The sequence below is a fragment of the Apostichopus japonicus genome, chromosome 15 (assembly GCF_037975245.1).
Source record: "Apostichopus japonicus isolate 1M-3 chromosome 15, ASM3797524v1, whole genome shotgun sequence".
NCBI classification, from domain to species: Eukaryota; Metazoa; Echinodermata; class Holothuroidea; order Aspidochirotida; family Stichopodidae; genus Apostichopus; species Apostichopus japonicus.
The window spans coordinates 17070166-17097950 of NC_092575.1; the positions used below are offsets into that span (position 1 = coordinate 17070166).

Below are 27785 nucleotides of genomic sequence, written 5' to 3' on the forward strand. Positions count from 1 at the left end.
ATATGCGAAGATTTCTTGAAAAGGGAGGTGGGCATCCCATCCCTTTCCACCCCCCAACCCCCGGTCGGCCTGTCCACACACTTCCATCGAAGAAAACAAACTAAACAAAGCCTTGTACGTACATGTTTTGCCCATTATATATTTATTGTGTTAATAAAGAGATTGTAAAATTTGATCTCCAAAAGCTTGATCACGATCAACAAATTCAAGAAAGTATTTGTAGGTCTAGTAGGCTATCTCCTGAAGTTTCTTATGAAATAAATGTCCTTGTAAATTGCTGTCTTATACAAAAAAATCTCTCAAGGGGCTATCCATCTTGGCCCCTAGACCCCTTGGTACATCCCTCCCCTTGCTTGTACGGGCGTGCATAGATTCCACTTTCCCGCTCCGCGTCGGAAATCCGATTACGTTTTTACCTATGAATGCTCCGATTTTCACAAGTGGGGCAAAGCCTCCGAACGCAGTCGCACTTACGGAGAATTTTCTCGTAGCATTTCATTTCCGAAAGATGATCTATTCGGAACTGTGGAAAATAAAAGGAGTGTAACTTAGCTGTTTTTCTTGTCTTTAGAAAGCTTTGGAGGGGTGGTTGGATGTGGGGGGGGGGGGACGGGGGAGGGGAATAATAAGTTTGTCTGATCGACTCAGTGCTATCCGATTTGCCAATTTCTAATTTTCACTTCTACCGCCGAGATTTGCTTGGATCGCACGGATTCATGCAAGCATATTTACTCTGACTACCTGTACTGAAGAACGGTGACTAGCTTGATTCCCTCACCGCAACCTTATGCCGCCCCAAACCCTCCACCCCCCCCCCCCCCACCCACCCCACCTACGCTATGCATTCTTCCTCTCCCACACCTGACCTACACCGTGTATTGTAGACTGCGAACATATTTCTTTCAGACAAGGAGTCGGCTCACACAGTTCCATCGGACCATCACAGTCACTGTGACCATAAAAAGACAACTTCTGACAAAGGCATATGGGGTTTTGGATAATTTTTATGGTTTGAAATTAGCGTCAAGACAGTACTGATTTCTGGTAACCCTGGAAAGAAGAATGAAGACCACAAAGGAGAAAATTTAATACATTTTTAACAAATGTACAGTAGTTCCATTGCAAAGTGTTATAAAAGTGTTTCCGAAATGCTGTAAGTATTTGTTGGATTTTTAACCTCACTCATTCTCTGGAAAGAATGAACAAACTTCCTGGGCCAAACCGAACTTACAATTTGGAAAATGTGGGGGAAAGAAATAAATCGTGCAATAGGTATAAGTGTTGTAGATGCGACTATAGTCGTGTACCCGGCCTTTAGACGATCACAACATGAAATTATGTAATTTTGCTAAGTTTTATCCTATGGATCGGTGAGGATCGTTGAAGATAAATCCGTACCCGGGTACAGCTAACATAAGATCTATCCTAGGCATACAGCGTAAGTTAGGCTAGGGATACGTAGGCTACGCAATCCACTATTTTATACAACCATTCCCATATGCATGAAATGCATTAGACCTTCTCTACAGCAGGCTATTTACAACAGACAATGTGATACATAAATCCCCATTTCTAAATGTGATTAACCTCAAATTTAATTCTGTCTGCCTTGGTCAAGGCATTGAGTGGATTGATATGAGCTATGTAAGAGAGAGTTGCATCTGAAATGGAAGTTTAGGAGGGAACAGGTTAAGGGGACATTTAGCTTTTTAGACATTTCAGCACTTTCCGCAATCCTTTGTGAATATCTATACAATTTACATAATTTATAATAAGGAATGTTTTCCCTTTGTACAAATATTAGAAAGCAGTAGCACAGATATAAATAGGAAAAGAAATACTGGCAATTTCCAGAAAATATTTCAGAACATTGGCACAGAATCTAAATGACCAAGTAATACTACTGAACAGGTTGTTTTTGTCCAATATCATTGCGCAAGCGCAATAGCATCACGTCGTCCAATTCAACGTTAGGAAAAAGTTGGCGATTTTTACGAAAAAAACATTTTTTCCCGTGAAAAATATGTATGCACGCTGGTTCCAGTCAGTTTTAAACGTGTTTCCAGATATACTCTGATAACATCAATTGTTTTTGATGGTATTTTAAACTTGTTGTCTTGAGTTGTCTTGAGTTGTCGTGAAATCGGCCTGTTGACGCTAATTAGTGTGACCCGTTTTTATGATATTTTTGAAAGACAAATTACGATAAATAACAGCAGTTTATATTATTTTACAGGATTTCCATCATGTCTGTAATGTGAGTTGCTTCAGATCTAAGAAATTTTGACAGCACAAAAGTTCTTCAATTGCCAAGACTTTTGAGTTATTCAAAAGAGAGCACAGAAATGGATGAAACTACCACACCAGGAAGTCCCAACAAGGTCAGTCCTATGGAAACCAATCATGAGAATGTTAAAATTGTAAAGAATGAAGTTGTAACAAAGTTAACTGATGAGACGAGTAATTCAAAACAGTCCCTAACTGATCAAACAGTTGATCAAAGTCCAGATACAAAAACAGAGTTAACTCATAATGTGCAGCCGCAGAACGAAATAAGACCCAATTTAAGCGATGGCACAGAGCTAAGAGCAAACGCTGCGAGCCAACAAATTATCCATCCAGTTACAAACACTACAGAGAGTATTAAAGATGTTACTGCTACAAATCTGGAGGGAGAAAGTGATATGCGTGACACACACGTTGAGAAATCAACGGACAAAACAATTGAGGAAGGAGTTAGTAAAGCTGTTACAGAGTTAAAGCTAGACGAGCACAAAGAACAAACCCAAAATGTGGAGAGGTTACAGTCTGAAAATGAGTCAAAGGAAGAACCCGTTCCTCCGAGAACAGAGGAAGAGAAGCATGATCCAGAAATAGCGGATCCAGTCATCAAAAGTGAGGATCAAATGGATGTCGATCTGCCTCTTAAAACAGATGTCATTCCCTCCGGTGTAGATTGCAAAGAGGAGAATGAGGTTGTGGATAACAAAGATGAAATTCCAGAAAGCAAAGAGGAGGATGCAATCGATGAAGCTTGGAAGTCGGATGATTTTGACTTACCTCCATCCGATGACGAAGAAAACTACTTCTCGGAACCCCCTCCTCACGTAATCATAGAACTTTATCAGAAGCTAGACGAGAGTAACATCTTGGACTTGGAGTGGACGTGTTTGGGAAGGAGGACTCCGGATGAAGATGGAGAGAAGATGGATGTAGAGGAAGTTGTTCCAAATGATCAAGAGGAGAAAGTTGATCAACCAGTGTAAGTATTCAAATTATGTATTTACAGTAATGTCTTTCATCATATAATGAAACAGACAACCAAGAAGAAAACTCTGCATCTCTTAATCGGGTGGTAATATTGTTTTCTCTGACCTAATCATGTTATGTTCACACACGATTGGATAACACTTTGTCTAAGAGATGTACGTGGTTCAGACTGGTTCCAATCATTTTTAGTTTCTCCTTAGCAGGAAGTAATATAAAAAGAGGAAATAAACCAAGCCATCATCTTCAGTTTCCTTGGCAGAGATCTTTGTGAAAGAAGAATAACTCCTGCAAAACTGCTAAAGAAAAGTCTTGCTTTATTTGGGAGATATCTGTATCAGTCAATCTTTGTAACATTCCTGGTGTGAATTTTGGTTGAAAAAATTTACAGATAATGATTTTCAAGCCTGTGTGTTTGCCTTTAACAGTTGAATTACTACAAGAGAGTAGCAAATTCAACTTAGTTGTAAATCAGAATACAAAATATTCTCTTACCCTTTGCTTTTGTGTAACATTTTTCATGAGGAATGGATGATAGCGGTAAAAGATTCTTCATTTTAATATCATTTTCAAGGCTATTTTGTTGCTTATATATATTTTTTTCCTTTTTAGTGAGGAGGATCCTACCTTTGATTTTGACATGGATGCAGTGATTGAGAATAAAGTAACTCCAAGACGAATACCAGGTAAGAATACGTTTGGGGGGAGGGGGGTTGGGGAGGGGGGGAAAAGAGTTTCATTTTCATGAAGTTGTCTTACTCGGTGCTTCCATTAGTTAAATCTACTGGTACTGCTTGGTACATGAAGGTATTGTTGCCTACACATTTTTAAATTTGTGTCAAAAACAGTTGCTGAACAGATGATTTGCAATATATAGCTGTACCATCAGTTTACGAAACTGTCAGAATATCTGTAAAGGGTGAATTAGGCAGAACATTAAGTTTGATATGTTGTTACACAGCACCACATATTATTAGTGGTTTCAAATACCACTATTAATTGTGGCGAAAATGAGTCTTTCAATATTTGAGTCTCACCAATTATAGAAGTGGCTGGATGACTTAGTCTAACATACAAAGGTTCACCAATTATAGAAGTGGCTGGATGTCTTAGGCTTACATACAGAGCCACTAGATAAGTTTCTCAGATGTAACACAAAAACACTGTTGGAAAACATTAAGTCTTTTATGGCTTTGGATAACTTGTTAACAATGCATTACAATTGGTGCATAGTGAAATGGTGTTGAATGTCATTCAAGGGTGCTCTATTGTTCAGAATGTATGTTATAGTTTAGTTATCAGAACTGATATAGCCATTGGATAAAGATTTTCATTTGGACCTGCACTGAGGAGAAAAGTGTCAAGTTTATTAAAAATCCAGTATAAATACAGGAAAGTACATATTTATAAATAGGATGAAAAACAGTTAAGAGTCCACATTACTAGCACAAAATTTTTTGTTATTTCATTATTATTTTTTACTATAACTAATATCAAGACAAAACATTTTGCCTTAAAACGCCCTTTTGAAGAGCTGTAAAGCTCAGTTTGTACATGCAACTCAAATTCAAATGTGCTCTCAAGAAGTTATTAGCACAATCACACATTGATTGCAACTTAGTATAATAACATAGTATTGATATGAAAGAACACACAAATTCAGGGAGTATTTTTTTCGGAAAAGTTGCAATGTTGTGCACAGTAGTATCCATATAAGTATGAAATGCAGTCAGCTGATTTATCACAAATTTTGTGAGAAATTTTTTTTAAAATAAAAATGTAGTTGGATCACACTGATTACGTTCAAATTCACTGGTCAGCCAGTCTTTACAAGATGTGTAGCATACAGCAAGCTAAATGATGTCAAATAATGTTTAACGTTTCTGGCAAGAATGGAGCAAAACACCTGATGTTTTCTGCGTTCAAACATGTCTCTTTGAGGTAACCATAACAATGTATCTATTATAAATACATTCTGTGAAACTAAACTACTTTTAGACATTTTAAGAACATCTTTCTGTCTTGATTATGCCTCTGCAGTGTAAATTAATGTCTTTATTAAAATTGTCTTTAATTGTTTCTCATTTTTTTTTGCGTTTTGTTTTTCCTTTTTTTTTTCCAACATGAAGGATTTGAACCAAAAGGGAGTGGCAGTGCCAAGAAGAGAGTGGCTAAGATGGACAAAGTACTCAATGACATCAGGAGATTTAGCAAGATCAACGAAGAGATGGAAAAGACTGGCGACGACGCCCTGCCACCTCTCCAGTCTGACCTGGAGGTGACCCCTCAACGACCCCTCGGCAAATTTTACATACGGAGGGACTTGCATCAGTGAAATTAACGACAGACTCTTTTGACAGGACGTCTGCCATACTACAAGGGATTTAGACCACTTTTAAATACGTTGATACATGTGGATTTCCTGACAGGTGCAACAGACCATTTAGTCATGATGGATTTTTGACATTGGCGTCAAGAACCATATTTCTCTGACCGGGTCCTGTGGTCCCATAGCCGGTCCATGAATGTTTTTTTGATATTTTTTTATGTGAGGGGCAAGGGTGATCACCAAAGAATTGGGGTCAACCATAGTGTGGCTAAGGGTTTAGAAATATTCACTTTGCTTTTTGGGGGTCATATGAACATTTCAGTTTCTGTATCAGTCAGTGAATAGAGAAAGGTTGAAATTGAGAATCTATAGTCTAGAAGCACAGGAGCTACGGATTAGTAGAGGTCGCATGGTTCTGTAAAAATCCAGTGCAATGTCAGTGGGGAGGTTCGGATTAGTGAGGGCTGTTAGTTATCAGTAAAAGTGATGTAATATCTCGGGTCTTTTCTTGGATTTTCAAGTAGTGGAACTACAGTTGAGAACGGTTCTCATTAGTCAAGAGCTTTCATTTACTGAAAACACATCATCGTGTGCTACTGAGAAACTTTTCATGGAGCAAAAACATAAAATGTAAACAGCAGGTAAACTGAAGTTAGCTAAGTCTTGATGGCATGATTGTGATCTACTTTAACCCGAAAATATTGAGTAAAACACTTGCTGTTTAAGAGGGCAGGTCTGTGGCAGTACATGAAATACCATCCTATCCAGAACTAATATTAACCAGCTTAGTTTTATTCATTGCCAACACATCAATATTATCAAACTTTTTGAAAGAATGGTATGGCATCGCACAATAGTATGTTAAACACCCAAGCCAGGAGACAGGGTGAAGAGGAGTGGTTCAGGGGATTATTGCTCTGGGACCAGGGGTCAGCTGGGGGTCCTGGGGAAATATGCGAAGCAAGAGTAATTCATTCTAATTTCAAATTATGCTTAACTTGAAATGAGGGGGGTGTGACGTGATTTTTTATCCCACTGTAAATGCCAGGATGGCATGTGTTGTCAAATTAACATTTTCTGCTCATAGCTCAGTTGAACTTTGCTACTCAAGTGTCATTGTATACTGTGAAATATATGTAAAATTGTAAATACCTCAGTGAAAATATGATCAATAAAATAGAGAGAAATTGTACCGAACATGTTGTATCTTAATTTGTAGTTAAAAAAAAAATATATATGAAATCTTACCAGATTACTTTAGGCAAATATCATATCGATATGTGCAGATCAAGAAAGAAAATGTTAGATGCAGGTGATGTTTGTATATATGTATCAAAGCCTATGTACATATGAATGCGCCGTGCATTCTCTCAATATAAATATATCGAAATGCCGCCATCTATTCCTCAAGAGCCTCCCCCACGTAATAATTGTAAATAACGAACACTGAGTGTCCCGACGAAAGGGGAGATGACGTGTACCAGCAATGAAAGCGATTCTAACACCAAAATATGCAAAGAAAATGTTCACAAAACAGTAAATAAATAAACCAAAGTTGTTAAATAACTTAAACTACTGAAACGGAAAGCCAAACTGAGATAATTATGCCAACCAGTAATGAAAATGATGATTCCGAATGGTTTGTGTTGCGCGGTGAAATTTCATTTCATTTATTTGTTTTTTACAACATGCATTTAAACGTTTACAAATAACAAATAACATGAAGTAGTAGTGGATAATACATGGAGTGAAGGAAGCGGAAATGTAAAGTCAAACATCTCTCGACAGATATAGATAAAATGTGTATCATGTGAACTATGGACACTGGCGATTACTGGGTTTTGCTATTGAGTTCGTTTGTGATGTGTGTGTATGTGTGTGTGTGTGTGTGCAGAACTATCGATATGGATTCACGTAAAAGATCATTCATTCATTCATTTAGTTAGTTATTCATTTTTTCGTATATTTGCTTACACATTTTGCATATGATTACATTTACAAATACATGTATGCATATAATTACATTTACAAACACATATTACGTACGTACATATATTCAAGACACTAGAAAAGATAACGTTAATCGAGGCTAGCGACCTATAAAAGGAAAGAAAATTGAAGTAAAGTAACTTGCTGGTATGGAAAACAAAATGCACGAAAGGCGGATAAAAGGACTTGTAACTGACTGCATGTATTTAGCAATACGACATGCCTTTTATTTTATTAAAGGTGAAAGTTTGACGAAATAGTACTGTGGAACGCCGTTTACACAATATATAGCAGTGTTTTATAGTTAAGATAACAGGACAACGATGTATAGCATGTGCACTCATCGTTAATGTACATTCCCTACCCGGTCTGTAAAATAATCAGGACATTATGGGGGTGTTACTAAAGCGAATGACAATTGCGTTACACATAACGAATGACAATATGTTGTACACACTAAAAAATTGCGTTGACTAAAACGAATGACAGTAATGACAGCACAGACATTTGCTTCAACCGGATATCACAGTTCAGACTTCGTGGGTATCTAGATCTAGTAAAGTACGGACAAGATAAAAACGCACCGTATAGTAAGCGAAATTGTAAGTTTGATTTTAAAAAGTAAATTTAACGTCATTTTTCCGATATTAATTGTTAGAAACTAACAATACTATAATCTTGAAACGGCTTCAGTTATCTTTCTATATAAATCTACAGAGGTAAAAAGCACAGCACTCAAGCGCATTCTCACACAAAAACTTTCCCTGTGGTTTCTATCCGTAAATTACACCAAAACCCTGCAACCACGTAATCATATTTGCGCAGAAAACCAATAACCACATTTACTCCACTCCGTTAATAATTTTATCTCCACTCAACACTGTCCTTCGTTGTCATTCGCTGTCATTCGCAAATGATAATTAACCCTGTACAAAGTCAATTGTCATTCTGTCATTCGCTGTCATTCGTGTTAGTTTGTCCCCATTATCAGGGGCGTATCCAGGATTTTCTAACCCGGGGGGCGCGAATTACTATCTAAGCGGAGCGCCACCATCAGTTGGCGCGGAGCGTACAAGAAAATTTCTGGTTTTGATACCCCCCAGATCACCGGAAATGGCACTTCTCGGGCTTGAAAATGAGCAACCAGATGTACACTTTTGCCTGAGAACCAAGTATTTCCCAATAGTTTTTGTTTGCATCCAAAACCTTTTTGAAGATTGTCACCAGTCACACATCATGTTCAACCTCATTGTATGTCCTGTGGATCATTCATTGCTTTTGTAAGTGATTCTACGTCACGGCCCACAATATCCGAAAACCCCACTTTTCAAGGTTATAAGCCCATTATTTGTTGAGAATTTGAAAATTCACATTTCTCGTGAATAAAATCACTTCAAAACAGTTCATAATGTTGCAAAAAATTCATCTATGGAAAACCAATATAGAAAAACCTCCTTCAACCCCTAACAGACAGGTCAAAATTGCACTAGTAGAGGGAAGTATGATGAAGAATGTTGGTCATGAAATTTTCAGTTAATTTATTGGTGTACAAATATTAAAACCTCTTATAACGGCTTTTATAAAACTTCGTTGAAGGAAATGAAAAATAGCAGATATTTCCGATATCAGATATTTCGAAACCGAACACTACACACATAGGCGTAGGAGGCGGGGGCTGCAGCCCCCCCCCCCCCAACCAATATTCCCCCCCTGAAAATTCGGGCAATATGCTGGGAATTTTTCGGGCACCTACTGAAAAATAAAAATAAATAGCAATGATGTAGCTTAAGGAAATGAATAGTTTAAAAATGATCTCCTTGGTAGTTCTACACTTGGCCGACGAATTCGCCATTACTAATGTAAAAGAGAGTTTTGACATAATTGGACCTCCATGCTTTTTTTTTTCGTTGTTTACATTAGCATCCGGCGGTATACTGCGCAACTTTCACGGACCGTACGGCACACGATGCCATGCGATGTAATGACCGATGCTTGCTTATATGATATTGACATTAACATGTTGAACGCGCGCGAAGCGCGCGAAAAATTGTGGTTATATTTTTCGGGCAAGTCGTTACAGCCCCCAAATCCAATTGGGCTCCTACGCCTTTGACTACACACATAGACAGTTTTGAGGCTGTTCATCCTGGAACATGCATTTTCATGCTCACTGATATGATGTGATATCTGCTCTTTGCCTTACAAATTCGAACAGGCGTGTAGCGAGTAATTTGCCAAGGGAGGGCGAAGCCTGTAGGCAAACTATCTAAGCGTAGCGCCACCATGAGTTGGCGTGAAGCGTACAAGAAATTTTGGCCGAAAATGCCTTCCAGATCGCTGGAAATGAAACTTCCCAGGATTTGTAAGTTGCATCTTATCATTGTCTATTTTGAAATTACTAGCGATATCATAAAGTAAATTTGCTTGGGGGGGGGGGCGGTCGCCCCCTTCCCGAAATGCGTCATGTTCCCCGACGACTCGGTCGAGTTCAAGACCAGCCACAGTTGGTTCCATAGCACAATTGTACAATTGTTTAAGGCGTCCATACACACACACACGTTATGGTAGACCATATATAGTATATATATAGATACATTAGTGAGAGAGAAAATGGAACGTCAAAAATGGAGTTGTCGGTGTAAGGGGCAGGGTGAGGCGCACGTCCCCTCCGTAATCCTCGATCTGTCACTGGCTACCCTGTGTATATAATAGGGATCAGCGCTGTAATTATGACTGTTCCTCTTTCTCTTCCCGAGGTCTTGGCGTTTATCTTCTACTCCCTCTTTTTCTCCTTTTTCTCTCTTTCTTCTTTTTCTTTTCCCTTCCTTCCTCTCCTCCTTTTCTTTTTTCCCCCTCTTTCCCCTTTTTTCTTCTCTTTTTTTCTATCCTCTTTTCCTTACCCGGGGGGCGCGCGCCCCCAACGCCCCCCTGGATACGCGCCTGATTATGGACGTAAAAATACCATTATACAGTCAATTAACATTCACCATTTGGTGTAGAAAAAACAGTTAAATGCACTTTTAATTACAATTACTTAATTAAGAATAAACTGTCTTCAACGGTCACGTGAGTATTATGATAAACACCATTGATCTGTACACTAACAGATCAGTGTTAAACACCCATTAAATATTCCTGTTGAACGTTTATAAGTACACAGCCGGGTTAAAAAAAAAGAAGAAAGATGACGACATAATACTACTATGGCACGCCGTTGAGGTTGAATTTTTTTAATTTTGTTTGACACTGACACTGAAATAATGTGTAACGAGAACGAACTGAATAAGAATATATGTGCTGTAATTTGCAATAGGAAAAATAAAGGACAAAAAGCTTACCTGAAACGACACACAGGTATGTCAGCACTTGAAGCCGAAAAATGCTTTCCATGGTTCATGCCACATTTAATTTAATTTTCTGTCTCTGATTAGCTGGTTGAGAGTAAAATAAGGCAATTACGGATTACACTAACCCGGGACCCGATTGATTTCACTTACGGTGTAGAAATGACAAAGCTATACCTCCTACGTCCGTTCGGCAGAATTAAGAACGTTACCTTTCACGAGAGTGTAATTTCTGCTAACGTCAAAAGTTAATGATCGACTGACGATTCCTTTCCTGATTCGATTGAACGATTGTCGTTTTCAGAAAAATGTCCATAGCTATAAGCCTTACAGTAAGTTACACGAAGACATTTTCAAAGCAAAAGAAGACTAACTTTTTTCTTTCTCTGTCGACTGATTATATTAGGTTGCTTGAATGATAGAGGGATTTATGTGATGAACAACACCTAAAATAAATATGTGTTCCAAATAGAAGACACTTATATGTCTGTGGGACGTCATTTTGTAAGTCTGTGACGTCATTGTGCCACTAGGATTGGAAACTTTTCTTTCTTTTGGTTTTTATTTCCATATTTTTTAGCGACATTTTTTAATTTACAAAAAAAAGGTCTATGGGGATATAGTCCATTTAAAGCATTTCGATGTTAAAACAAGCCTAAAGATAGAGAGGACTAAGGAGCAATTGAGGGACCAAGTGTAATATGGAGAGGGAGAGTAAAGGAACATATTGAGGAGTCCAGAGAAATATGGGATAAACAACACTGTTCTTATTTTCCACTACTTAAGATAATAAGTTTTCCACTACTTAAGATTTTTCGAGATCAGATACAGAGGCAATTGATACTTTACTAAAGGGTACAGATTGGATTAATTTGTTTAGAGATATGAGTGCTTCTCAGTCTTGGATTTGTTTTGCTGATAAATTAAAGGTTATTATTGAAAATCATGTTCCGTGGAACAATCGTCGTCGTAAAAGCAGTATGCCTCACTGGATGAATAAGAAAGTTAGATGTGCAATTAGGCAAAAACGTAGAATGTGGAAGTTGTTTAGGAGGACTAAATCTGAATCTCTTTTGGCCAAGTTTAAAATTCACCAGCTGAAGGTAGAATGCTTAGTCTCTGGTGCAAAATTGAATTTCGAAAAAAGCATTGCCCTAAAAATTAAGGATAACCCAAAGGCCTTCTTTTCTTATGTCAGGTCAAAGCAGAAAGTTAAAGATGCAATTGTTTCTCTTAGGGCACCACAGGCTGATAATATAGTTACTGATAGTCAGGAACTTGCAGATCTTTTGAACAACTATTTTGTGTCGGTTTTCACAAGGGAAGATACAAGTAGTGTTCCAGATTTTCAGGGGGCAGTGATAGGCCTAAACTGGATACGGTCTTATTTTCGGATGAGGTTGTCTTAAAGGAGCTGCTTCGTCTAAATGTCTCTAAAGCTTCTGGACCGGATGCAATCCATCCGTATTTGTTGAAGACTTTTGCACACCATTTCTGCGTTCCACTCTCGTTGGTTTTTAGTAAATTTATGGATGAAGGTTATGTTCCTAGGGACTGGAGATGTGCTAATATTACCCCAATTTTCAAGAAGGGTGATAAGTCTAAGCCCTGTAATTATAGGCCCGTTAGTCTCACTAGTGTAGTTTGTAAGGTCATGGAGTCTATTGTTAAAAGGTCTATGGTCTGTCACTTCAGCAGTCAGTCTTTGATCAGAGAGTCTCAGCATTGCTTTTGTCAATAAAGGTCTTGTCTCACTAATATCCTTGAGTTTATGGAAGATGTAACAAGTTCACTAAATAGGCAGAGGTCTGTAGATGTTGTGTTCCTGGATTTCCAGAAGGCCTTTGATAAAGTTCCCCACCAGCGTCTTTCACTTAGGCTGAAGAGCATGGGTGTCCTAGGAATTTACTGTCTTGGATCGGGAATTGGCTTGGTAATAGGGAACAGAGGGTGGTAATTAAAGGCTGTGCTTCTTCTTGGCAGAACGTTACTAGTGGGATTCCACAAGGGTCTGTATTAGGTCCCTTGTTGTTTGTTGCCTATATAAATGACATCGACGGAGATATTTTGTGTAAAGCTAAGAAGTTTGCTGATGACACCAAATTGTAGTCTGAGGTCTCTTCCAAAAGCGATTCTGAGAAATTTCAAGCAGATTTGGATAAGATTTTTTCCTGGTCTCAGGGGTGGCAAATGCTTTTTAATATTGTTAAATGTAAGGTAATGCACATTGGTAGTAGTAACCAAAAGTTTACATACAATCTTAATGGTGTAGAGTTACAGGAAGTCTCTGTTGAAAGAGACCTAGGTATCTACATTGACTCATCTCTGCAACCTTCTAAACATTGTCTTGAAGCTGCCAAAAGAGTTAATAGGGTTTTAGGTATGATCAAGAGGAACTTCAGTTTTCTGAAAGAGGACATCGTAGTTAGGCTTTATAAGCAGTTGGTTAGGCCTCATCTGGAGTATGCTGTGCAGGCTTGGAACCCTTACTTTGCTAAGGATAAGGAAGTACTTGAAAAGGTCCAGAGGAGGGCTACTAGGATGATTAGTTCCATAAAGAGGGTTCCTTATTATAGGCGGTTATAGACTGTTAAACCTCACCACACTGGAGCTTAGGAGGTTACGTGGGGACTTGATCCAGGTTTTCAAGATTGTGTATGGTTTTGACAATTTATCCTTTACCGACTTTTTCTTGTTTGCTAACAGTAGTCGTACTAGAGGTCATTGTCTTAAACTACAAAAATCGCATAGTAGGATTAATATTCAGCATAACTTTTTTCTAATAGGGTTGTGAATGAGTGGAATGTTTGCCTGAGAAAGTTGTAGTTGCAAGTAGTGTCAATGGGCTTAAGAATGCTTTGGACAAGCACTTTAAGCATTGTAATCGGGTCTGAGTGTTTGTGTCTTCAGTTTTTTCTCTCTCCTATAGGGTCCTTGATGGGGACTTAAGTTTCCCTCCTGATCCTTTTTTTCTACTAAACTAAACTAAACTAATAAAATATGAATGCAAATGAGCCAGGTGACGATGTCGTATGATCTTTCAGCTATGTTAGCGCCTTTGAACAGCTGTTGTTGTATTGTAAAATTGTCATCTGATGGATTCCAAAGTACAAACACACCCTTATCTAACAATTATTACTAACCTCCTTATCTCATGTATGTGCTAAATAAACGATGAATGTCTTTCGTGTTATAAACACCCTACTTTAGAGTCATACTAATGATGGAGTAGGTAGTTGTAAAGATATTGTGCTATTACATATGTGATACTAAAACAAATAAGCGACATTTGTTCTTTGGACCAAGATATCTTTATCTGTTGTTTGCTTCAGATCAATAGATTCAGTACAGTGCCACTGGCCTAGAAATAGTCACAGTTACATCCAATACAAAGAAAGGATAATAGATTAATTCAAATTCCGTAACATTACCATATCTGTTTTTGCAGGTTAACAATAGTGTTTAAATTGTTAGACTAGATTTTTCTCAAAACAACTGCCAAATTGTTAATGCAATTCTTATAATTAGAAGTGAATCGATTATGCTGATAACATTAATCAGACAAAACAAAACAGATGTCTCATCATATATTATATCTCATCATCGTAGCATCAGAATTTGTTATTATCAACAATAAGCAAACCACCGAGTCTGTAGTTATTTTATATCGGTCATAACAAATCATTTCAAATTTCCATGTTATGCTTTCCATCTTATAAATCATTTGGTTAACATCCTAACTTCTACCTTCGGATAAAAAACTAGTATGCAGTTAAGAAAAAAGGAAAAAAGGAAAGACAAAACAATAAAGTTGATCACATGCGACCTAAGGATTGGTTGACAATAAGGCCATTCGAAGTAATCTAACAGTCCGCAAACTGTGTTCGAGTTCAAAGTCCTGCAATATACCTTTCATGAGTATGTTTCATCTAATTGGAAGATCATTATAATTAAGCATTCTTAGATAGCAAGATATCGTTTCTATATCATCATACTGAATACTCTGTATAAAACGCAGTAGATAGGGTACGGGAAGTTGATGGGTTGATTTTGTCTTGTTGTACGTTGTAGTATATCAAGCGGTATGGTATTTGGTCTTTGCTTCCTGATCCTGTACGCTTTCGTGAAGCATTCGGGGACCTCTTTACAATCCAAGTGGACATGACTATAAGATAGATTCATTTACTAATGTCCTTAGTTGACTAATTCCCAAATTTCTTTTTGAGACGCTCATCTAGATTGTTCGTCTGAGCTATGAATTTCTATGAATCCTGCCTAACCTTTTGACCATAATTTAAACGCTACCAGAAATAAACGTATTACGTGTAACGTACGTTTTATACTTATATTTATACAGAGATTATTTCTTGGTTGAATTGTTCCTATTTACTTCGTCATTTTTCAATACTGTGCAGATTCGTATATCTACGCTTCCCGACTGAACGTCCTCCGTGCCAACTGGGGTAGTCTTCATACATTCACTAGGGCAAAGAGAGCCGTCCCAGGCTTGAATATCGTTCCCACCTATCGGCAGCAAAGACGTTGAGGTGCTGCATTTTAGGTTAGGAACTCTCTTAATGTGCCAAGGCAATAATCGTTTGGGACAATCATGACAGAGACTGATTTCTCGCTCTATGTTTCGGTCACATTTACCGAAGGATGATACCCAAGCGTTCTTGCCCTTTGGGGCGAGTGCCTTCCCCAGTAGTATTTGAGCAACCATTTCGGTAGCATCACCACACACCCTGATTTCTCCATCTCGCTCATTACAAGTGCGATGCCAATGAAAAGACGACATAATGCGGGGAGCACTCTCAGTTGCGTGTCTCCAGGGTGTAGCTAATGCAAACCCGTCCAGAGCCCGAAAGCGCTTATCGAAGGTTAATATCTCTTTGGCTAAACGTAGATCAGCCTGTCGTCCGTCGATAGTGTAAAATGACCCCTCCTGACTTTTGAAACCGTTCATAGTGTAGATAATTCCCTTCCACGATACTGGTATTGTTTTGGCTAAAAGTTTGATCTGCATTGAATTTGTGACTATCAGCAGTATGACATCTGGAAGAAACCGATCTGTGAATAAAGTCTCTTTGAAAAAACCAATTGCGTCACCGAAAAAGTCGTTGTTCGAACTGACTTTCTTTTCGTTGTGGCAAGTTATGTTAACATGGTCTTTGTCCTTGACCTTCCCCATGCTTGCTACTTCTATGCGGAAATCTTGATATATGAATCTTAGATTACCCAAGCGTACTTCCATGAAACCCCAACATTTCCACAACATGGATCGTGCCATATTTACCTTCTCCTGTCTTTCCAGTAATATATCAACTAAAGATAAAAATACACCTCTCTCTGTAGATCTTCCAAGAACAAGTATAGTTTTCAATGTAGGCGACGATGCCGCCAGTTTCAAATCATCCTTTGTAAATATGTCTATGCTACATCGATTCGGTTGTAACACCCAACCACTCCTAAGGGTTCCGCGCATTCCCCCTGCAAGGTCCCTTGTGACCCAGTGTCCTTCTAACCAAGAGAGATCAGTTTGTGGAAGGGTCTGGCATGATGGAAGCTGGTCAGCTTTCTTTCTCCGCTCCTCTTCGTTTATTGATGGCCCATCAACCACCAGCTTGAACGGGCTCCCGGGTAGTTGTGTTTGCGATTTTCTTGAAATGGCCTCGACAAATAAATCGTATTTCCCTGGAAATTCTGGTATGTAAGTATAGTTTACTTCGAGAGAATTTACGTCTACCCCAGAAGCGGACGCATAGAAGATATGTTTTTCACCAACGGCTAAAACACTGAAGAAAAACTTTTTGAGAAGTTCTTTTCGTTTCGAGATATGTGCTTTAACTGTTATATTCGCAGGCTTTCCAACCGTTGCCCTTAATAAGCCATCTCCAAATACTGTGCAATATTTGTTTTTGGAACGAGTTTTATTTGTTATTTGAACAGTTCTTCGAATTGGACCAGTATTTGGAACCGAGGAACACCTCGAGTGGTTGAGAAAGGACGAATCCTCGCTTGAGACTGATGTGGGATGGTGGAGTTCATCTTGGGTTGGTAAGTTAATGTCTACAGCTGAGGCATTCGAACCGTTAATGTTGTATACAGCTTGATTCTCATACGAAACATAAGCTGAAAGATATAATATAAAGTCCATTATACAACGGTTTTGTAATGATTATTCGAATACAAGAACACAAAACTAGGTCTTGTTTAGAGGAACAACCAGAGTACCGATCCTTCCAGGTTACTTAAAGGTGTTTGTGTGAGTGGGGGGGGGGGGGGGAGGTAAGCAAAAATTTAGTAGCTAATTTATCTAATATACTTATCTAATACAATATTCATGCTTCGATATAACACAATAAACGTATTTATATTTCTTACCGGGCACATATACTTCCTTGTACGCTTCTGCAATATTTCCTCCAAATTCTCGCAGATATTCCCGTTTTGTATAGTCTGGTATAACGAAACGGTTTTTACAAGAAAATGAATTCACCGTATTCATCTGACAAGGTTCAATCCAAAAGAGGTAGCCGATACAAGCCGTTAAAATTCCCAAAAGTAGTACCGAAATGTATTTGAATGATTTTTGTTTACTCCGTATTAGGCCTACATTGTGAGCCATCTTCCCTCAAATAAAAACCCTGCAGTGTATTGCTTTCAAATTATATATACAGACGACAGTCTACTGGAGTCTAATCTACTTTACACGTGTTCTTGAAACGAACTGAGATCAGTTATTCTGATACCGCAACGAAATGTTATAATCTAATGTTATTTATTTTGAAATGAACTTTATTCCTTTTATTAAGTAGCTCCCTATTTATTACACTAGGGTAATTCCAGCGTAACATTTTGACGCGTTGGTAGGATTTTTACATTTCAAGTGCAAATAGTAGAGACGGTGTAAAGTTCACAGCAAACTATCATTACAGTTTAACTCTAAATATTACAACAGTATCTAGGAAGAAACAATATTTTCAAAGTTCCATGAAATGTTGGAAATATTAATAAGTGGGCTTAAAAGGACATGCGTTTTACAAATTGTGTTTATAAAAGGCAAAAACTCTTTGAGCTTTAAGAACATTTTGCTGTTTATGCATGTAAAGATGAATATGGAAATCGTATATCCCCCCCCCCCCCCACCATAATTTTGATTTTATTTAAACAGGTTCTGCTGTATTACTATTTTAAATGTTCTTCTATCTAAAAACTTTACATGATATTTTGTGTTTATGTTTGGAAGAGTTGGTGCGTTAAACCCCCTTATTGTATAATGGAAGAACCTGCTGGGTAAAATGGGATGAAGGATGCTTTGATTCCCCATATACTTGAATACTCATATAGAGCTGTACTATGTTATATATTAATTTATTTTATCCTTTGTTGATTCCGCAGATGCCAAAGATTTAGGCGTAGGGCTAAAAGCACTTTGAAAGCATTTCATATGTGGGGACTAGCGACCTATAAAGGGAAAGAAAATTGAATTAAGTAACTTGCTGGTATGGAAAACAAAATGCACGAAAGACGGATAACAGGACTTGTAACTTAAATAACTGAATCCATGTATTAAGCAATGCGATATGCCTTTTATTTCGTATTAAGAATTGACACCAATAGGAGTGCTTAATTTGATTGGGAAGATCTTTCCAGAGTTCACTACAACAGTTATTCAGCAGCTGTTTACCATGTCCAGAACTGCCCCAAGTTACAAATGAAAGTGCATTACTTCTAGTGTATATAGGTACGGACACAAATGAATCTACAGGCTTGAGAATGTTATTCAAAGCAGTAATTGAAGTAATTGAATCGCTTCTCGGTCTTTTGGCTAAGATCATGTGTAGTATCTGTTCCCTTTTGAGGGGAGTGGTGATGCACACCCAACGATGACCACACAGTCACAGTCCCGATGCAAGGGGACATGGGGTTGAGAGCGGATCAGTCGTTCGGTAGTTTGGTTTACGTGCCCAGGTTTTTTCCTGGGCGACTTTTTCTTAAAAAGTAGTTATTGAAGTAAAGTTTATTGTTAGCGTACTTGTAGATCAAAGCAGACATCTAAAGAATCTGTGACTTTACGGACACCGAGGTTACTGTGTAGAGTATTGGAAGAACTTAATGCCGATGTTTTAAGATTATTACTTTTAAGAATTTTGTTCTGCAGCACATGAAAAGGCTTAAGAATAAACCCATTAGCCGCATTCCATACATTTAAATTAGATCTTTGAATCGATGCCTTGGAGGTTTCAGCGCCACTTGAAGTCAAGAAATCGGGACAAGAAGGATCGTTTAGAATGGAAAATTGTGTTTCGCCAAGATGCAAGATAAGGTTTTTAAGTGCCCTAATACATTCTGTGCCTTCCGACAGAGAGTTACATATTTTACCTAATGAACAATCACATTGGTGTCATCGGCAAATAGTCTGAGAGATTTCATTGGAAACCACATTTTTAGATATCTAGGCAAGTTTCCGCAACGACAGTGATGACGGTATGTATGATATCGACGTGTTTGAAAGATAGATTATCATAACCTACATGGCGCATAAAAAGCACTAAATAACATACAGGAATACATTCACTACTGTAAGTAATAGAAAAGTCACCGTGGTAATTTGTTAGGGCTACATGTCTTTTGCCAAACAAAGTTGTTATACCACGGTTCTGTTAATTGACATCCGCTGACCATTTTATACATAAATTAAAAATACACTGCCAATAAAAACAACAAACTATATATTAAAGGTGAAAGTTTGACGTAATAGTACTGTGGAACGCCGTTTGCACAATATATAGCAGTGTTTTATAGTTAAGATAACAGGACAACGATATATAGCATGTGCATCCATCGTTAATGTACATTCCCTACCCGGTCTGTAAAATAATCAGGACATTATGGACGTAAAAATACCATAATACAGTCAATTAACATTCACCAATTGGTGTAGAAAAACAGTTAAATGCACTTTTAATTACAATTAATTAAGAATAAACTGTCTTCAACGGTCACGTGAGTATTATGATTAAACACCACTGATCCGTACACTAACAGATCAGTGTTAAACACCCATTAATTGTTCCTGTTGAACGTTTATAAGTACACAGCCGAGTTAAAAAAGATGACGACATAATACTACTATGGCACGCCGTTGAGGTTGAATTTTTATTTTATTTTGTTTGACACTTCAAGCCGAAAAATGCTTTCCATGGTTCATGCCCCATTTAATTTAATTTTCTGTCTCTGATTAGCTGGTTGAGAGTAAAATAAGGCAATTACGGATTGCACTAACCGGCGGGGACCGAAACCGGTGAGTTGCTGCAGGATGATCCGAGGAGCCACTGAAGCCTCGACTAAATGAGAATTAAATAGAGAAAGAGGCTGGTATTGGTCATGCAGAGGGTGGGGTGATTTTGTTTCTATTAACTAGTGTCACCCATTCAATCCGTGACATGTATTAGAGCGCTGCTATTCAAACTATGCTGCTTGGTGACCCCAGTTTTAACCATCATCCTGGTAACCTATCCTGAGGAGGATGTTGTGGCCTTGGGAAAGGAGATTGACCAATGCTCTTCCCCCATTGAATGCCTCCCTCACCACGAGAAAATGTAATACGATGAAAGGTGCTTGGATGCTATATATTGCTACTTAAGAAGTAATTTATGTTCTAAATTTTACCTTCTTTTGTCTTAAATAATAAGTATGTACATTTTCATGACATCGGTGACCATGTAGTGACGTGCACAAGATTTTCAAGGGGGGGGGGGGGTGATGAACCTAAGGGCGAATGAAGGATTTAATAGAGGAGGTGAGACCTTAGGTCTTATGGTCCTCCTAACCATAATTTATTTTAAATATTAGCCGTCAAATAGTGCAGTCTGAAATATATTTATTCTATAAATTGGGTCTATCATAAGCTCTAAACGCAATATTCTGTGAATAAAAACTATTGATTTTTTTTTACCCGTCGTTGCAAAAAGGGGGTATACACTGGTAATAAAGTGTTTCTAATTCTTCCCCCGGCTTAATGTACTGAAAAGCATACCTCGACTGATGATGGAAGGTGGAGGGAGGCGGGGGGGGCGACCATGCCTCCACCAACCTGTCTCATCGCGCACGTCACTGCGATTACCCTTGATTTCACTTACGGTGTAGAAATGACAAAGTTTACCTCCCACGTCCGTTCGGCAGAATTAAGAACGTTACCTTTCACGAGAGTGTAATTTCTGCTAACGTCAAAAGTTTAAGATCGACTGACGATTCCTTTCATGATTCGCTTGAACGATTGTCGTTTTCAGAAAAAATGTCCATAGCTATAAGCCTTACAGTAAGTTACACGAAGACATTTTCAAAGCAAAAAATGACTAAGTTCTTTCTTTCTCTGTCGACTGATTATATTAGGTTGCTTCAATGATAGAGAAATTTATGTGATGAACAGCACCAAAGATAAATATTTGTTCCGTAAAGGAGACACATATATGTCTGTGAGATGTCATTTTGTCAGTCTGTGACGTCATAGTGCCACTAGGATTGGAAACTTTTTACTTTCGTTTGGTTTTTATTTCTATATTTTTCAGCGACATTTTTTAATTTACAAAAAAAAAGGTCTATGGGGATATAGTCCATTTAAAGCATTTCGATGTTAAAACAAGCCTAAAGATAGAGAGGACTAAGGAGCAATTAAGGAACAAAATGTAATATGGTGGGAGAGAGAGAGAGGGAGAGCAAAGGAACATATTGAGGATGGCCGGAAAATATTGAGGAGTCCAAATTAATATGGGATACACAACACTGTTCTTATTTTCCACTACTTAAGATAATAAAATATGAATGCAAATGAGCCAGGTGACGATGTCGTATGATCTTTCAGCCATGTAAGCGAATTTGAACAGCTGTTGTTGATATTGTAAACATGTCATCTGATGGATTACAAAGTACCAGCACACCCTTATCCAACAATTATTACTAACCTCCTTATCTCATGTATGTGCTAAATAAACGATGAATGTCTTTAATAGCACGTCCCTTGTTTCGCGTACTGACGAATGTTAGAACGTTATTTATCACGATCCAAATCAATTCACTGCTTTGCAACTGAATGTTTGATCACAAATAATACCTTTTAAGCAGTATCTATAGATTTATGTTACAGAAAACAAATTATAGTTTATAGACGTTTCAAATTTAAAGGATGTAGAACAATTTTAAGGGCATATAAATGTTTTAAAAACATTCGTCACTACGTAAAACAAAATAAAATAATTTGCATATTCGTCAGTGCGTGAAACAAGGGACGAGTAGATAGGCCTACACACACTATTTTAGAGTCATACTAATGATGGAGTTGGTAGTTATAAAGATATTGTGATATTACATATATGATTTACTATTACAAAACATAAGCGACATTTGTTCTTTGGATCAAGCTATCTTTATTGATTTCTTTATCTGCGGTTTGCTTCAGTATTATAAATGCATGAATTGATGACAACACATTCGTATCGGTTCTGCACTTCAGAATTTGCGTACTATAGGTAAAATAACGTTGTTAATTCTATGAGTGTCTGTCTCTAGAATTAAACTGAAAACCAAAAATAAATATTCTAACTTAATATTTCAATAAAGTTTTTTTTTTAGTGTAAAAGTATAACAATTTCACGTTACACTTTCTTTTGGCTGCCTAATTCCGTTTAGAATTTGTGCCATAATATATGAACTTTAAATGACCAAAGATCAATAGATTAAATACAGTGCCACTGGCCTAGGAATAGTTACAGTTACATCCAATACAAAGAAAGGATAACGGATTAATTCAAATTGTTAGACTAGATTTTTCTCAAAACAACTGCCAAATTTTAATGCAATTCTTATAATTAGAAGTGAATCGATTATGCTGATAACATTAATCAGACAAAACAAAACAAATGTCTCATCATATCTGATCATCGTAGCATCAGAATTTGTTATTATCAACAATAAAATAAGCAAACCACCGAGTCTGTAGTTATTTTATATCGGTCATAACAAGTCATTTCAAATTTCCATGTTATGCTTTCCATCTTATAAATCATTTGGTTAATATCCTAACTTCTACCTTCGGATAAAAAAACTAGTATGCAGTTAAGAAAAAAGGAAAAAAGGAAAGACAAAACAACAAAGTTGATCACATGCGACCTAAGGATTGGTTGACAATAAGGCCATTCGAAGTAATCTAACGGTCCGCAAACTGTGGGACGGGAAACAAAGTGGGTTGCAAAAATTTGTCGATGGATCGTGGGATTTACATATACGTACGTCATCAAATTTATCTATACAATTTTCGGAGCGTACTGAAAGAGATCGTTATTATTATTTTTTCAAATCCCTGTTCAAACGAGTTTAAAGCCCTGCAATATACCTTTCATGAGTATGTTTCATCTAATTGGAAGATCATTATAATTAAGCATTCTTAGATAGCAAGATCTCGTTTCTATATATCATCAGACTGAATACTCTGTATAAAACGCAGTAGATCGGGTACGGGAAGTTGATGGGTTGATTTACAATTTTGATTTATAAGTTGTACGTTGTAGTATATCAAGCGGTATGGTATTTGGTCTTTGCTTCCTGATCCTGTACGCTTTCGTGAAGCATTCGGGGACCTCTTTACAATCCAAGTGGACATGACTATAAGATAGATTCATTTACTAATGTCCTTAGTTGACTAATTCCCAAATTTCTTTTTGAGACGCTCATCTAGATTGTTCGTCTGAGCTATGAATTTCTATGAATCCTGCCTAACCTTTTGACCATAATTTAAACGCTACCAGAAATAAACGTATCACGTGTAACGTACGTTTTATACTTATATTTATACAGAGATTATTTCTTGGTTGAATTGTTCCTATTTACTTCGTCATTTTTCAATACTGTGCAGATTCGTATATCTACGCTTCCCGACTGAACGTCCTCCGTGCCAACTGGGGTAGTCTTCATACATTCACTAGGGCAAAGAGAGCCGTCCCAGGCTTGAATATCGTTCTCACCTATCGACAGCAAAGACGTTGAGGTGCTGCATTTTAGGTTAGGAACTCTCTTAATGTGCCAAGGCAATAATCGTTTGGGACAATCATGACAGAGACTGATTTCTCGCTCTATGTTTCGGTCACATTTACCGAAGGATGATACCCAAGCGTTCTTGCCCTTTGGGGCGAGTACCTTCCCCAGTAGTATTTGAGCTACCATTTCGGTAGCATCACCACACACCCTGATTTCTCTATCTCGCTCATTACAAGTGCGATGCCAATGAAAAGACGACATAATGCGGGGAGCACTCTCAGTTGCGTGTCTCCAGGGTGTAGCTAATGCAAACCCGTCCAGAGCCCGAAAGCGCTTATCGAAGGTTAGTATCTCTTTGGCTAAACGTAGATCAGCCTGTCGTCCGTCGATAGTGTAAAATGATCCATCGTGACTTTTGAAACCGTTCATAGTGTAGATAATTCCCTTCCACGATACTGGTATTGTTTTGGCTAAAAGTTTGATCTGCATTGAATTTGTGACTATCAGCAGTATGACATCTGGAAGAAACCGATCTGTGAATAAAGTCTCTTTGAAAAAACCAATTGCGTCACCGAAAAAGTCGTTGTTCGAACTGACTTTCTTTTCGTTGTGGCAAGTTATGTTAACATGGTCTTTGTCCTTGACCTTCGTCATGCTTGCTACTTCTATGCGGAAATCTTGATATATGAATCTAAGATTACCCACACGTACTTCCATGAAACCCCAACATTTCCACAACATGGATCGTGTTATATTTACCTTCTCCTGTCTTTCCAGTAATATATCAACTAAAGATAAAAATACACCTCTCTCTGTAGATCTTCCAAGAACAAGTATAGTTTTCAATGTAGGCGACGATGCCGCCAGTTTCAAATCATCCTTTGTAAATATGTCTATAGTACATCGATTCGGTTGTAACACCCAACCACTCCTAAGGGTTCCGCGCTTTTCCCCTGCAAGGTCCCTTGTGACCCAGTGTCCTTCTAACCAAGAGAGATCAGTTTGTGGAAGGGTCTGGCATGATGGAAGCTGGTCAGCTTTCTTTCTCCTCTCCTCTTCGTTTATTGATGGCCCATCAACCACCAGCTTGAACGGGCTCCCGGGTAGTTGTGTTTGCGATTTTCTTGAAATGGCCTCGACAAATAAATCGTATTTCCCTGGAAATTCTGGTATGTAAGTATAGTTTACTTCGAGAGAATTTACGTCTACCCCAGAAGCGGACGCATAGAAGATATGTTTTTCACCAACGGCTAAAACACTGAAGAAAAACTTTTTGAGAAATTCATTTCGTTGCGAGATATGTGCTTTAACTGTTATATTCGCAGGCTTTCCAACCGTTGCCCTTAGTAAGCCATCTCCAAATACTGTGCAATATTTGTTTTTGGAACGAGTTTTCTTTGTTATTTGAACAGTTCTTCGAATTGGACCAGTATTTGGAACCGAGGAACACCTCGAGTGGTTGAGAAAGGACGAATCCTCGCTTGAGACTGATGTGGGATGGTGGAGTTCATCTTGGGTTGGTAAGTTAATGTCTACAGCTGAGGCATTCGAACCGTTAAGGTTGTATACAGCTTGATTCTCATACGAAATATAAGCTGAAAGATATAATATAAAGTCCATTTTACAACGGTTTTGTAATGATTATTCGAAATACAAGAACACAAAACTAGGTCTTGTTTAGAGGAACAACCAGAGTACCGACCCTTCCAGATTACTTAAAGGTTACTGTGTGTGTGTGCAGGGGGTGGGGGTAAGCAAAACTATAGTAGCTAATTTATCTAATATACTTATCTAATACAATATTCATGCTTCGATATAACACAATAAACGAATTTATATTTCTTACCGGGCACATATACTTCCTCGTACGCTTCTGCAATATTTCCTCCAAATTCTCGCAGATATTCCCGTTTTGTATAGTCTGGTATAACGAAACGGTTTTTACAAGAAAAGGAGTTCACCGTATTCATTTGACAAGGTTCAATCCAAAAGAGGTAGCCGATACAAGTCGTTAAAATTCCCAGAACTAGTACCGACATGTATTTGAATGAGTTTTGTTTACTCCGTATTACATTGCGAGCCATCTTCCCTCAGTGTATTATACAGAGGACAGTCTCCTGGAGTGTGCTCTACAGTTTACAAATTTTCCTCATATCAAAAGGAGTTTAACCCCTGGTAGTCGACCTCGCAAGAGGTCCTACGGAGGATAATAAGATATATTCGATAGAAAAGACCCTTTTTTCTTTTCTTTTTTTCCTGGGAAAGTTGTCAGTGTTCAGTCAACCAGTTCCTGGTAAGTGAAGCCTTATGTAATCACATTGTATAGAAGCCATAAACAAACCCGCGGTCGGAGCTAAAAAGCCAATGATGGAGGGATTTCTAAATGGGAGGAATTTCTAAGTATTGAGGATTTTAGAGACGGAGCGGTTTCTATTGTCTGGGTAGGAATTGGTTGCTACTTTGTCGGAATTTTGTTTTGTTCGTTTATATATAAGTACACCTGGAGTCGGGGCTAGACCCATTTAGGAAAAGGAATTTCTATTGGAATGAGACTTTAAGTAAGATCATGTGTAGTGTCTGTTCCCTTTCGAGGGGAATGGTGATACACATCCGACGATGATCACACAGTCACAGTCCCGATGCAAGGAGACAGGGGCTGAGAGCGGATCAGTCGTTCCGTAGTTTGCTTTTCGTGCCCAGGTTCTTCCTGGGCGAATATTTCTTAAAAGTATCTTTAAGTTGTTGGCTTCGGTCAGCTTGCGAGTCTACAAGCCTCCATGGCTTCTTTCGCGAGTTCCTGCTTGCGGGAAGATCACATATACATACATACATACATACAAACAGTTTTGAATACGGAAAGGTGTTGGTTATTTGGGAAGTGAGTTATTGCGACTTTGAATTTCAGTAGGAGTTCTTCGATCAATGGGTCGTTCTCGAGGTTGTTTTATATAATTTGGTGTTTAATTCTTCAAGTAGGGTGAAAACATTTTTTGTGTTTCCTGCGCGGAGATCGTGCGAAGTAGCTATATAGGAAGGGATTTTTAGTGCGAGTCGATAAGCTATGGTGTGGATTCTGTTTAAAATTTGTTTATTGGAATTAAAAATGGTAAGCAAGGAGATGCTCCCGTAACTGAATTGGTTTTACTTTGGATTTATAGATTTGGATAGTGGTTTTCGGAGGGAAATTATACTAATGTGATAGGATTTGAATGGAAATAAAATAAAACTGTTAGCAAACTGCTTATCCACTAGAGAGCCTCGGTGTAATAGAATGTGTAAAAGTAAGTTAGCCTGACGTTTCGATCCTAGCAGGATCTTCTTCAGAGGCTAAATGACAAGTACTGTAACAGAAGGGACCAAAACACGCACAGAAAACACCGGTTAATGAGCACAGTGAACACAATGAGATAGATGAAAGGGGATTATAAGTGGACAATGGATGGTGAGAAGAAAGCAACAGGGAAAGGGGAGAGGTAGGAGATAAACAGTGGAGGGACAAAGAGAGGATTAAAGGACCAGGGTAGGGAATAAACTGGAGAGGGACAAAGACAGAAAGGTGTGGAGAAAAACTGAGGGAAAGAGAGCTGTGGGAGGATGAGTGAAAAAGGGGGGGACAAGGGGAGAAGAAGTGGTGGACAGAAGAAAAGTTAGTCATGTCCTTCCTGAATGTTAAGCCCATGTCCTTCCTGAATGTTAAGCCCATGAGGATTTGAATGGATTTAAAGTGGGACCAGCAGCGTTCTTCACAATTGTTCTTGAAACGAACTGAGATCAGTTATTCTGATACCGCAATGAAATACGTTGTATTTATTTTGAAATGA

At 38.1% G+C, this 27785-nt stretch overlaps 3 protein-coding genes and 1 pseudogene across 3 annotated transcripts; 2 read left to right on the forward strand and 2 right to left on the reverse strand.

The window, feature by feature from the left end:
• Positions 1–996: 996 nt before the first annotated feature.
• On the forward strand, positions 997–6788 carry LOC139981143 (uncharacterized). The gene is made up of 4 exons (XM_071993334.1): positions 997–1153; positions 2237–3262; positions 3880–3953; positions 5397–6788. The coding sequence occupies exons 2-4, from the start codon at positions 2346–2348 to the stop codon at positions 5600–5602; spliced, it is 1197 nt and encodes a 398-aa protein (XP_071849435.1). The 5' UTR covers positions 997–1153; positions 2237–2345; the 3' UTR covers positions 5603–6788.
• Positions 6789–14662: 7874 nt separating this feature from the next.
• LOC139981344 (uncharacterized) lies at positions 14663–17715 on the reverse strand. The gene is made up of 2 exons (XM_071993681.1): positions 17314–17715; positions 14663–17061 (listed from the first exon to the last, which is right to left on the reverse strand). The coding sequence occupies exons 1-2, from the start codon at positions 17555–17557 to the stop codon at positions 15290–15292; spliced, it is 2016 nt and encodes a 671-aa protein (XP_071849782.1). The 5' UTR covers positions 17558–17715; the 3' UTR covers positions 14663–15289.
• A 1025-nt stretch (positions 17716–18740) lies between these two features.
• Positions 18741–18828, forward strand: LOC139981723 (U2 spliceosomal RNA; annotated as a pseudogene).
• Positions 18829–21429: 2601 nt separating this feature from the next.
• On the reverse strand, positions 21430–26218 carry LOC139981439 (uncharacterized). The gene is made up of 2 exons (XM_071993810.1): positions 25811–26218; positions 21430–25559 (listed from the first exon to the last, which is right to left on the reverse strand). Exons 1-2 carry the CDS (start codon positions 26046–26048, stop codon positions 23788–23790), a joined length of 2010 nt encoding a protein of 669 aa, XP_071849911.1. The 5' UTR covers positions 26049–26218; the 3' UTR covers positions 21430–23787.
• Between the last annotated feature and the right edge of the window lie 1567 nt (positions 26219–27785).

What these genes read in the sequence shown, in the direction of transcription:
- LOC139981439 (XM_071993810.1), bottom strand. Translation starts at nt 26,048, where the DNA reads ATGGCTCGCAATGTAATACGGAGTAAACAAAACTCATTCAAATACATG. An exon ending in CGAGGAAGTATATGTGCCCG is followed by an intron (nt 25,560 to 25,810) that starts GTAAGAAATATA and finishes TATATCTTTCAG; the next exon opens with CTTATATTTCGTATGAGAAT.
- LOC139981143 (XM_071993334.1), top strand. Translation starts at nt 2,346, where the DNA reads ATGGATGAAACTACCACACCAGGAAGTCCCAACAAGGTCAGTCCTATG. An exon ending in GAGAAAGTTGATCAACCAGT is followed by an intron (nt 3,263 to 3,879) that starts GTAAGTATTCAA and finishes TTTCCTTTTTAG; the next exon opens with TGAGGAGGATCCTACCTTTG. An exon ending in AACTCCAAGACGAATACCAG is followed by an intron (nt 3,954 to 5,396) that starts GTAAGAATACGT and finishes TCCAACATGAAG; the next exon opens with GATTTGAACCAAAAGGGAGT.
- LOC139981344 (XM_071993681.1), bottom strand. Translation starts at nt 17,557, where the DNA reads ATGGCTCACAATGTAGGCCTAATACGGAGTAAACAAAAATCATTCAAA. An exon ending in CAAGGAAGTATATGTGCCCG is followed by an intron (nt 17,062 to 17,313) that starts GTAAGAAATATA and finishes TATATCTTTCAG; the next exon opens with CTTATGTTTCGTATGAGAAT.